A 12,622-nucleotide genomic window follows, 5' to 3' on the forward strand; every position below is an offset into this window, starting at 1 on the left:
AAATAAAAATTAGTTTTCCTCCCTCTATGTACTGGATGAGAAAACGATGTTACCCTGAACTATCATCCTCGGCCCAAATAAAGGAACACAAAGAGGGGCAAGTTAATCTTTGGGATACCTGCACTGGTACTTATGTGGTTACTTTAAACATGGACTTGCTAAATTGTTCCAAGTAACAACATGGAATGCTTAGTTCTAACATCACAAATACAACTGTGATGCAACTCCACAGTATATCCAGTTTTGCCTTTCATTCAAAAGCAATCTCGGACATCTGTTATTTCCTGAAGTGGTATCATGGGCCAAATAAGTTTGCTTGCAAAACAAACATGCCAAACTATTGAAAAGTCACCCCAGACAAACTATGCTGCTTTTCTCAATGTGTTTTTGGTTTACATCTGCATGTTGTACACTAAGAATTAGATATTAAAGTAAAAGATATAAAATTCATTTTGCTTATGAGTAAAAGACAGAAAAAATGAAGAGAGATGGAAGAAGATGTAACATAAGATGTATTTCAATTATTCTCTTGAAAAGAAACAAACATGTGATAGAGAAGTGTAGAGAAGTGCTGGAATATCAGACAGGGAGAATATAGTGACCTTGAGAACTAGAATAGAACTGAGATGAATTTTTTTAAGTATAAAGTACAAGGTAATAGAAACTGAATGACCAGAATTTCTGCTGGAAATGATAGGCATTATTTAGCAACAATAGAGAAGGAAATAGATTTTGGTATGTGAGTCGATCACATCATAAATATGACCTTCCAACCTGTTTCATGTGCTATGATCCTAAGATAAACTAAGGAATGGAGTAGAAATTGGAAGCCTTCATGCCATCATACAGAGCACCAGTGAGAGATTTTCTGGAACAGCTTTGATCCCACGGTTAGACTGTGTATGGTGGCCTGGACACAGTGAAGAAAACCCCTCCAGTTCTGTACCTTGTGTACCTTCGGGTTTTTCACTGTTTTTCCAACCTTTTCTTGAATGGCAAGTATTTCGTATCATTCAGGTACACAGTATATAAGGCAATCCATTAATGGAGATTATAAGCAACATTTTAGGGTTATTTTGCCTCCATTCAACAGGGGCATATTTTTAGTGAGCTCAATCTATTTGTACCTACGGAAATCCAGCATTTGGGAATTCGTTCTGGGGAAAGTCTGTCTGAAACATTGCTACTTTGTCATACATTACTATCGCTCTGTGGGAAAATATGAAACCATAGAGCCAAAGAATTGTCTCCATTGCTGATACCCAAAAATGTAAAGGCTCTTCTCTCTTAGCAAAACCCATAACATATGTCTGGACAGTAGGGTTGCTTGCTCCACCCTGGAATTTTATTCATGTTCTTATGAATGTCTACGTGCTTTCATCACTGTAGCTGCTCTTATGTGTGGTTCATGGTATATAAGAACATGAAATATTTCTTGCTAGATGAACTGGTTTAATTTTAATGCACACAAGCCCTTTTTCAGGCATTCATTCAGAAGTGTGGAGAAAAATCTACAGTACTAAGCGCGAGTAAGATTAACTGAACCATTATCTGTTATATCCTAAGAGTAAATTAAAACTCATTTCTTGATGAAAAGTAGCACACGATGAGGAGAATATGACTCTTGAGATGGCAGAACCGGAATATCTCAAGATTTTGGAAATACAGAGGATCTTTTTGATATGATTAAAATATGAAGAAGACATTTACTGTAAAGGAAAACTGTTTCAGAGTAAGTGAGCAGAACCCTTCCCTGCAAATGAATCAATGGAATGTGTTATATGATGGAGAAGTTCTACTTCTCTGATCCTATTAATAATGCCATTTAGCTGAACATGTAAAAACATTCTTTCCATGGAGTTATCTTATTCTCCAGCACTGCCTACAAAGCATAATGAAAGTAGCCAGCTGTTCATATTTTATCTTGATGTGACACTGATGAAACCAAAATGGTAACTTAGAGCTATGTAAGTAGCAGGATCAGCTTAACTGTTAGAGAGAGACAGAACAGGTGCATTATGTATGTGTGCATTCAGTGTATAGGAGATTGTAGCAGCTGTATTAGCGAACCTTTATTCATTAGCATTGATTCCATACAATAAAAATAAAATTACTCAGTTGGTGTGACTTTCAGCCTTGTGATGCTAGAGAATACTGATCCTCCAGCTGCACGAGAGCCTAAGCAAAAGGATTATGGAATTAGGAAAATTATTTAATATGCTGTGACAATGTCACGTCTAGAGAGACCAAGCAGATGGAAAGCAAAAATTGTTCCAAGCAATGAATAGACTATTAAAATTAATACCTTAAAATATTGATAGAAAATATTCAAATAGCTCATCACAAAAGTTGTTTGCATGAGGGAAGAACATGATTTATATCAAACTTCAGTTACGGCAGTAGAGGTTCACACACTTTTTTGTAAGATAAATTATTAGACTATAAGCCTATTATTGAACAATGACAATTCCCTTTTGAGACTCCGGAAACCTTGCTGGGGTTGGGTTACATTCTTTGTTTGTTCCCTTTTATAAGGCAACTGGCAAACTTCATCAAGTGAAACTAGTTTCATAACTAGTTTAAGAAGCTGTATAGAACAAAAAAACATATTTTCAGTTACGACCTTCAGCTGAACAGACCCTATTCTGCACTTGTACTGAATTTATCTGGCTTAGATTTCTGAAGGGTAGAACACTGACCAGGAAAATGGTCCTGTAACTTCAGAATGTGACCGGTAACAGAAAGGACAGTGTGTATGTTCGCATGTGTTTTCGGGCCCACACTGATAAAATATACTGATAAATACTGATAATACTGATAAAATCAGAACTAGAAATCAGAAATAACACGATTTCATGTTTGATACTGTATCTCTTAATGAACTCTGGCTTTCACGAGGACTGCAATTTTGTCCTCCAAATTATCCCAAGCCTGACTGTGTCTGTGGATGAGTCACACAACCTTAACAGTGTTGTCAGCTGTTTATACACAAACAATATGGGAAAGCTAAGATTTTCCCCTCAAAAGGCAGATGGTTAGGCAGGTCAAAAGTGAAATGCAAAGCAGGTTTGTTCAAAGAAATCAGAATGTAGGTGAGAATGCAATACAGTCCTGAAATGCCAACTCCTTGAAATGTTTAACTTTCAACTTTGTTACACAGTCGGTGTACATAATTTCACTATATATACATATATATTTTTTCCTCTTAGTGCTTACTAAATTCATCTGTTTGCAGCTGGCGGAAGAAAAAAACCCACAAATGTTAGTAAGCTTCCATGCCAAAGGAATATGATTTGTAGGGTTTTCTTAAACTTGATTGTGACAGCTGACATGAACATAAAAATTTGAAAATAGAAACTTCTGTCCAACTGTACCATCTTGTGAGATTTCCAGAAAATCTGACTTTCCTCCATGAAATCTGACTTTATTAAAATTAGATTCGGTAAAGTTGGGAATATACTGTTTCTATATTAAAAGCATAACTCTATGAACTTCCTTGTATAAACTGAGGCAATACATTATTTGTTTTAAAATCTATTTTCATATGGGATTTCCAAACTCTTCAATGACATAGCATAGCATAAATAGGAACTGAACGTACTGGAAGAGACACATTTGCAGTTTGGGCCAGAAGTAACTTTGCGATAGGGTTTAAAAAAAAAACCCTGTTCAGCTGTACTCAACTACAGTAACTATCAAGCTGTATGTTAAAATACTTCACTATATATTCTTCATCTTGTTGTTTCTGGCAAAGACTTGCTTAACTAGTTGTTGTTGAAAGACTGTTTGGTATTGTAAAATTCGTTTGAATGGCAATTTCCTTGGGTCTCTATGCCAAGTCTGGCAATGGACTGGAACGAAAGTAACTTCTACAGATAAATACTTGGCCAGAACCACACAGAATCCTTTAGATGCCAAACTTTCTAGAGAGAGTAAATAGTTACAACCATAGGAAATGAGATCAAATAACACTTCACACTCTACCAAATAAGTCTGGCCAACACTTCAATATATGCTTCATTAAAGGAAATCACTTACCAGTATTTTATTTTATTTTATTTTATTTTATTTTATTTTATTTTATTTTATTTTATTTTATTTTATTTTATTTTATTTTATTTCAAGAATATTTGCCATTTTCTTATCATCTCTGTCTGAGAATTCAAGATGCCTTTAGTACTTGACACTTACAATGTAAGGTCCAGACAGCAGAAATCACAGCTTAACCTCTATCAACTACCTCATAGGGAGGAATCTCTCATGCCGGTGACTTTCACTTGAATTTCAGGCTGAGTGTGGTGGTTGTGTAAAATAAAAATGTTGCTGATAATCATCAAGACTGACGTTAATTTTAACAAGAAAAAAGTTTAATCCAAATGATTTGGCTCAGTTTAGGGAGTTTATTTTTTAATATATGTTGCTTAAGCTGCATGTTTAAACTTGTATTTAGATAAATAGATGCCTGATTTTTGAATATAGTGAAAAAGGGCAGATCCCAGGAGCTAAGCATCAGGCTATATACTTAAAAAAATTGCTGCCTGTAACTCACACAGGGTTTGCTCATGCACTGAGTAATTGAGAAAGACAATGGATCACATGTTAAAAAAAAAGAAGGAAAACTAAAACCTTCTCTGAATGCCCTGAATGTATTATAGCAGTTCATGAGTTCATGGGAACAAGCTAAAGCAGCTGCAGCAAACCCAAGGAGCACTGCTAGAGGAAATAACCAGCTGCAGGTCTGCCACCTCACTTGTTCATTGAACCTCATCTCCTTCCCTTGCTATAGGAGGAAGGCTATAAAGTGAAGCTCCACATGGCCAGGCTCTTGCCACTTGCTTTTGTTGTGTCTCTCTGTTTGACCATAGAGGTACAGGAGAGCTACCATGGATGGGCAGAAATTTGCCTTAAAGTCAAAATCTCTGGTAAATTCAGATACCAAGCTAGTAAATTTGCAGTGAGAACAGAATGCGGTGAAGAAAGTTTTGGTTATTTCCTTATCTGTTCTGTGTATAAGGTAGATCTTAAGTTTCCTTTGTGGGCTAAAAAATGCGGGGAAAGCCCTAGCTGCCAGGTTTGCTCTCAGAGAGGAGGATTATTAATTGTTCACTGGAGGAGAGAAAACCAACAATGGTGACAACCACAGAGCCAGGGCAGTGACTGCCTCCCCTCTCAGCTGGAGGGGTCATGTGAAGATAAAGACCAAACTTGGAGAAGAATTAAAAGTAGGTGGAGGGAATAGGGAAGGCAGTGAAGCGCATACTGGCTGTGGGGCGATGCTTGCCTGCAAGAAGTAATTCAGCTTGATATTTCACTCAACAAGCTATAACCTTTTAGCCACATCCTCTGAGGCATTAAGGGATTACTTCAGCTGCAGGTCCTTGGCTCTCGTGGCTCATGTTCATCCCCTGGTTAAGAGGAGGATCTTACCTAAGATAAATAAAGCTTCTGGAGCTTAAAGCGAGTGAATCTCTGCTCCTAGGTCACTCTACCACTGTACGTTCCCCCACAGATCAATATATATATTTTTTTCATTCACTAAAATATGGGAATGCTTCTTATTTTCTCCTCTGCCATAACCATTTAGACATATGTAGGTTTTATTTAGCCTCACATCTGTCTAAACACCTACTCAGCCTTTTGTCTTTTCTCTCTTTTTTTTTTCTTCACAAAAGAACTCAAAATGGGAAGGATTAGAAACATGTCTTCCTTCCTTACACTGTGGGAGAGGTGGCCTGCAGAGCTGACAGGACCAGCTGGCAGCTCTGTGTGCTTGAGATCGTGTCGTGTGGGAAACAAGAGTGTGCGGCCAAATACTGTATGTCTTCTTGGGCATAAAGAGATAACCAAAAGAACGATGAGTTGAAGAAATGAAATCATTCTGAGAACTGGGAAGACTGCTGTCATTTTTATCTCGTGGGAATGTGGAAGGTTTGCATCCCCCACTCGCAGGCCTCCCCTGCTCTGACAGGGTCATGGTTCCAGTGGAATGTACCTGTCGGAGGAGGTGCCTGCAGCAGAGAGGCAGGCCCGAGGAGATGCACCAGCAGGGAGCTTCAAACATCAGGAAGAGTACCCTGGTCTCTCTAACAGAAAAGGAGCCAGTACAGAGAAGAAAGCATTGAAATGAGATAGTCATGAAGGTCTTTGTATCTAAGGAGTGGACAAGTTCTGTGTTGTTCTGGTCTTATTTTTTACAGAGTATACAGTCTCTAGAGAAAACAGGAAGAAAAGGAAGAAAAATGGGAACCCACAGAATAAGGTAAAATTTAGGCATGTCAGTATAAAAAGAAGAGAAAAATTGGACTATGCGAGTGGCTATCTAAATGTCCATTGGCACCTATGTTGTTAGCAATAAAACAGCTATGCCTGCTGTACTTGCTCATACGATTCTTTGGGCAACACGACACTGTTCTCATGTGTAAAGCCCCATGCCGTTTGGGACGGATAAATTTATCCATTTTAACCTAGTGATAAGCACATGGGTCATGGGCAAGATGAATACCCTTTAAAAAGCACAGCAGGTGGGGCCATTTCACACACGGGCCCATCTCTTCCATAGTGGATCTCCAGATGAGATGTTCCTAGGAGAGTGAACTAGCCTTGCCACACAGCCATCCTGGTGTGGATGAGCATTTCTGAAATAAGGTACTTCATTTCCAATCTTTCTTTCACTTGTAGGATTATTGCCCAAAGGAATTTTCCTGTGCCATATAGTACTGATCTTCATAGAGTTTCGGTACTCTGGAGACTGTGAAGTCTCCAAACAATCTTATGAAGCAAGTGATTGTACAGGGAAGACAGGGAACAAACTTTGCTGTCACTGCAGCAGAGGAAATGCTACATCCTTCTGATTTCATGTTACTACAGATTTCTAAGCATTTTCCAAGGGGCACCTGAATATCTCTCTAATTTCCTTGTTTCAATCCTCAAACCACTTTCACATCTCTTTTCTTTAGCCATCCCACCATACTGGAACCTTCTTTTTGCTCTGTGCCTAAGCAATTTTCTACTGGGTAATGAGACACCACAGTGCTGTTGGCACTGACAGGTTTTGTTTCACAGGGAGCAAGAGATTAACAGGACGAGGCTAACGGTAGGATGGTAGGACAGTACAGTCCATTGCTATTAAGAGGAAGGCTCTTTACCTTCCTTTTTAAAACAAAACAAAACAAAACAAAAACAAAAAAAACCCTCTGTTTTAAGATATTTACATCAGGGCTGATACTAAATAGTATACTAGAGTAGTCCAGTTCTATCAATGATCTAACAGCAAAGTCTTAAAAGAGTAAGGTGTTTTACAATACAGTAGAAATGGGATGTTTGTCCTAATATACTGTAAAATTACATTGAGTGAAAATCCTATGAAGTTTAAGTTAAGAGATGTCATTTCTTTAATTTCAATTGGACCAAGGTATCACACAGAGTCTACATGTACTTAATGGATATTCATACCTTTAAGAAATAATATGGACGTAGGGGAATGCTATATTTTATAAAGAAAAAGAGAACACTTTTAAGACTGAATTAATACTAAAATCACTAATTCCTAGCATAGGTACATTAAAATGTAAGTCTTAAATTTTACGAACACATTAAAGAACCAAGTAACAATTTTGTACCTGTCCATCTGTCCCAATGGTGCCTCCACAATCCGTGAGGAGCTCAGACATGTCATAATAGCTAACAAATTCCCATAAACAGGCTTCCAGATTCAGATTGCGGTAGAAACGTAAGGTATTGGAGCCTCTGATTGTTGGGCTGTATTGATAGGGAATGGTTTCTCCAATCACATCTGGATTTTTTGTAGCATCAGTCAAGAAACCATGGTGAGTCTTCACTTCTGTGTAGTCCAACAGATTAGAGCATTTATGGTTTCCAACTCTAGTTCCATCAGGACTAAGTGTCAGTTCAAAGTTGGAGAGCTCCCTTGTAGAAATAACAGGCAGCATTCCTAAAAAAAAGATTAAATTACAGCACTATTGCAAAATTGCAATGGCCATAGCTCTCCGATTTACCTCATAGTTTGCCAACCACCAAGCATGTCATTAAGTATTTCTGTATTTTGAACTTGTAGTAATTAATGTACTTTAGAATTCAAATAAAGATACTTTAAGTGTATATGAGAATGTTATCCACAATAATTGTGTCTTTATATTACAATAAAGGATCTAAAAACTTATAGATCTACCAAGATATTTTTTCAATAGGGATGGTGTGAAGTTTTCAGAAGCATATAAGTGATTAAAAAGCTTTATTTATTTTTTAAAGATAACTTTACTGGTGGTCCATTTTCAGAAATATTATTTTAGATTACATTCTTTCATGCCAGACCCAAATACAGTGTAGTTTACTGACAGGACATAAAAGATGGTTCTCAACTAATTAAAACTGAACAATAGTTGCTAAAATAAGTACATTTCCTTATGCAAAAGTCTTTTTTTTTTTAATTATTTTGCTTTGATTTCCCCGAAGTTATTGCAACTTAGTGAGTTTATACTGTGTCTAGTGCAACTTGACAAAACAATTTATAAATAATAAATAGAATTACTTTAAAACCCAGTGAATTGAATGAGCACAAATATATTTAACTTATACATATATGACCATGATAAACAATTATTTCCAAGTCAAACAGGCAGTGATCCATATATTTTTGCATGGGAGAGCTTTAGTTGTCTCTGTTGAGAGGGCATACTATACATGCCCAGCTATTAAGGGGACATTTACAGCTTGTATAAGCATTACTCCTAAGCTTATATCAATCTGTTCTCTGAAGGGCAGCAATATTTAGACGTCTGCAAGTCTAAGGACACGTAGTACTACACACGATAAATTCTTCCTTGGTATAACTCTATGCACTTCAAAGGTGTTCTACGAAGTGTAGGTCTAGCCCAATTTATGTAAACTATACAAGTAATCTGAAAACACTTAATCCTCAGATCAAAGAATATGTATCAATACAGTATCTTATGTACCTTGCTGCAAACTAGACTTATTTGTTCATGACATTTGTTCATTTCTCTAGATGCACATGTGAAAAGATTAGGTTATGCCTGGCTATTTAAAATAACATGACTAATAAAATAACTAAAGCTTAAATAGCTTGTTATATGCTTCACATCCAATTTTATCCTACCATCAATATGCGGCATCGTGACTGTCAGTTTGATGAGATTGACGTAGTCTGGGTCTTCTGGGCCAGTATAACGCAATTTGGCAGAGAATGGTTCTGCTCCAACTACTCCTGACATTCGAGGTTGACAAAGACCTAATGGAAAAGAGTAGAAGCAATTTTATATTCAGACACAATAATCCACACTTTACAATGCATTGATTTTGGAAGCAGTTTTTCCACCATATGGATTTTGAAAACACAGACAGTTTCCTGGAATGACACATAAATGTTTTGGGCAGCATTTACCACAGGTTTGAAAGGGAATTTCTGCAAATGATGATTCAAATAGAAACCATTACTTCGTCAATTGGATCATACTTTTAAAACCAGGTGATGACACTGTACTTGCAAGTTACACATGTCACTATACTTGCAAGGTAAGTGGCAGGTATGCTGTCATGGGATGGCTAAAGGATCTCAAAGACCTTTAAGAGAAGCTACCAAAAGTGAAACTTCAGAACAGTTCTCTTAGTCTATGTGCTCTTTGCCCACTTGAGGAGTTATGAGAAAGGAGGAGCGCAGGGTCTCATCCTGTTATTGGATAACAGTTGTTTCCAATAATAGGACCAAATCAAATCAAAGTTAATCTCTGATTCTAATTCACTTTACAGGTATGAATGCCAAATGAAGCCTTTTCTTCTAGCTAGTGGACTCCCATGTGGACTCTCCAGTGCTTAATAAGATACGACATCATACTGCAACATTACTAGAGCTCCAAAGCCAACAGAAGGAAGGATTCATTAATTCCAAAGCATACTGTCAGCATACTGAATACTGTCCTCCAGAACACACTGTGTATTCTCTGTGTATTGAGAAAACATATTTTGCATCACTTCCTGCTTTCTCTATGCCTACAAGGATATTTTTCTTCTTTAGCAATCAAAGTTATTTTTTTTTCTGAATCTGGAAACCTATCTCTATGAACAAATACAGAAGAGGTAAGCCTGTGACATTAAAACTTCTTGCCAAATCACCAGAATTTTTTAGGATGGAATTCGAAATCAAAAAGCAGTCTAGGAGGTATGCAGCAGGTGATGATGTCCTACCTTCTGACACGCTTATAGTTACAATAGGGCTCATAAGTTCAAGGCCTTCATTCCCATCTGAATTCACAGCACGAGCTGCACACTGGACTCGAGAGCCAGCTTGAAAATAAATGGAGTCTAGAGTGATCATCTTGGAAGAAGTGAAGAAGGTATCAAAGTCAATCTCCTTCATCGGGCTCGTGACACCATCAGGACCAGTGGGTGCACTCACAAGCCACCGGTACTGTGTAAGAGTATTATTGATGTTTTCGCTGGCACATATTGAACCAGTCTTGTCAAAGTCTTCATATTTAGGATTGCAAGCCTGTAAAACAAGGCAGATGTGTAACATTGTACTTGCTTCATGGCAAAAGTATTTTAATTTATCTAGAATCAGGAAACTCAGCAACACGGAACCGATAACTTCAGCAAAATCTCTTAAGAAAACACCTTTTCTGAACTGAAAACTGTGGCTCATTTGTTATCTCCAGTGATTTTAACAGTATAAATTACATCTTAATTAAGTCAAGGCAATCCAGGAAATAGTGGTCATATAATCATAGACACCACGTGACTATTCTTGATAATAGACAGGTGAAACATACTTTTCTGCTTTCTGTATCCTGAAAATTGATTTATTATTCAAACAAATCATATTAGGTCTTAGACCAGTTCTACTTTAAACTCACGTGTACTTTTCTGTTCCAGTAAGAAAAATATGTGAATCGATGATTATACTGCAGTAGCTCAAAGACTCCCTATTTCAGCACAACTTTTAATGATATGGCCCCATTAAAACATTTTTATAGTTTTAGCTGTTGGAATATGAGTGTATTATTAACCTGGACCTGTAATGAACACAAACAAGATTTGAGGCTATATTTGGCATTTATTGATTTGCTTGTTTTCCAATTATTCACTGTGAAAGGGTAACTTCTTAAACTTATTTGATAAATTAAAAGCAAGCTTTTCCTTTTATGAGGCAATGACAGATGGAAATAGTTTTAAATCAGATACCATTTTATTTTACATATTGCTTACATGAATATTTTGTGTAAAGTAAAAAAATAAATGGCATCACACAGTTCTCATGGCACATACTTTTATAAGGAACAACTCTATCCTGGTCAAAAAAAGCATTTGCTTTATGAGAGACGCAGAACTGTTTATTTTCAGCTCTATAGAGAAAAATACTATATGAAGAAAGTGTCCTACTTTGAAATAGTCCTTTACCACATCTCATAGGCAATATATAAGCCCATTGTTCCTATGAACAGCAATTCCCATATGAATCGCTCCAGATAATAAAAAAAACACACACATTTCTCCATCAGACAAATCCATATCCACATCCTGATCTTATACCATCTTTACACAGTTACTCACTGTGATACAGATGACAGGGTAGCCTGCTATGGGACTGGTTCTGTCTTTAGCTCTTGAAGTATCATCATATATCAAAAGGGAAGCGACTTGAGGGACTGAGGGAAAGGTGACATCTGCCATGCTGTTCATTTCTTCAATGTACACAATGGCCTTGGCTGACTGATAACGAAGAGGCATAAACAGATCTTTAGGAACATTTAAATATTCTAGCCGAACTTTGATCAGAACACGTCTAGTCTTTGAAACAGTGTCCCAAAGACAAGGTATAAAACTCAGACTGCCGAGCAATTGAACAATGATTGAGTCTTTGGGATCGGAGAATAGCTGAGATTGGAAATGGCCTGTGGACATCTACTGGTCCCCCAGCCCTGCCCAAAGCAAGGTCAAATAGCAGGGAAGTGTGTTTGCATAAATATACATACATACATGTATATATATATTTATGTACATATGTATGTATTTATATATGCACACATATATATTTATACATGTGTGTATGTGTATACAGATGTACATATGGGGGTGTATGTATATATACATATATATGTATTATATACACTCACACCCGTATGTCTGTGCATACAAATATATATATATATATGTGCGTGGGTATACATATAGATTTGAAAGCATTTTGCAGATGATAAATGCAAGCCTTAAAAGTAACTTTTTCTATTCAGACAACCGAAGATAACAGACCATTTAACTTCTTGTGACTCAGAATTATTGAATTACTTAAGTACTATTGTTGAACTCTGATTTGTACTATATTAAACTTACTGGTGGAAATGTGTTTTTATCATTAATAAGGGATGTATCTTTTCTGTCTGGCTACCTTGGAGGCAGACCTCTTGAAGTGAGATCCTGATGGAGGGGCCAAAAAGTCTGAAGGATATTTTGTGGAGAACCAGAAGAAAATATTTTTGTGTTAAAAGTATGTATGATATAATTCCAGATTATAAGATTGTGTGGTTATTTCAGTTTACACAACATGCATTACATTAACACTGTTTTGACACTGGTATATTTCACATGA

The 12,622-nt window shown here is 36.8% G+C and overlaps 1 protein-coding gene across 1 annotated transcript in view; it reads right to left on the minus strand.

The window, feature by feature from the left end:
* FREM2 (FRAS1 related extracellular matrix 2) overlaps positions 1–12,622 on the minus strand; it is a 117,508-nt gene that overhangs the window by 11,650 nt on the left and 93,236 nt on the right. Inside the window, exons 13-16 of the mRNA XM_088522143.1 lie at positions 11,587–11,745; positions 10,222–10,525; positions 9,137–9,268; positions 7,620–7,951 (exon numbers count right to left, since the gene is read on the minus strand). Of these exons, the coding sequence (XP_088378269.1) occupies positions 7,620–7,951; positions 9,137–9,268; positions 10,222–10,525; positions 11,587–11,745 (927 nt within the window). The remainder of the gene's footprint in view (positions 1–7,619; positions 7,952–9,136; positions 9,269–10,221; positions 10,526–11,586; positions 11,746–12,622) is intronic.

The sequence above is a fragment of the Tinamus guttatus genome, unplaced genomic scaffold (assembly GCF_059628265.1).
Source record: "Tinamus guttatus ecotype Peru unplaced genomic scaffold, ASM5962826v1 Tinamus_guttatus_pri_ptg000150l, whole genome shotgun sequence".
NCBI lineage: Eukaryota > Metazoa > Chordata > Aves > Tinamiformes > Tinamidae > Tinamus > Tinamus guttatus.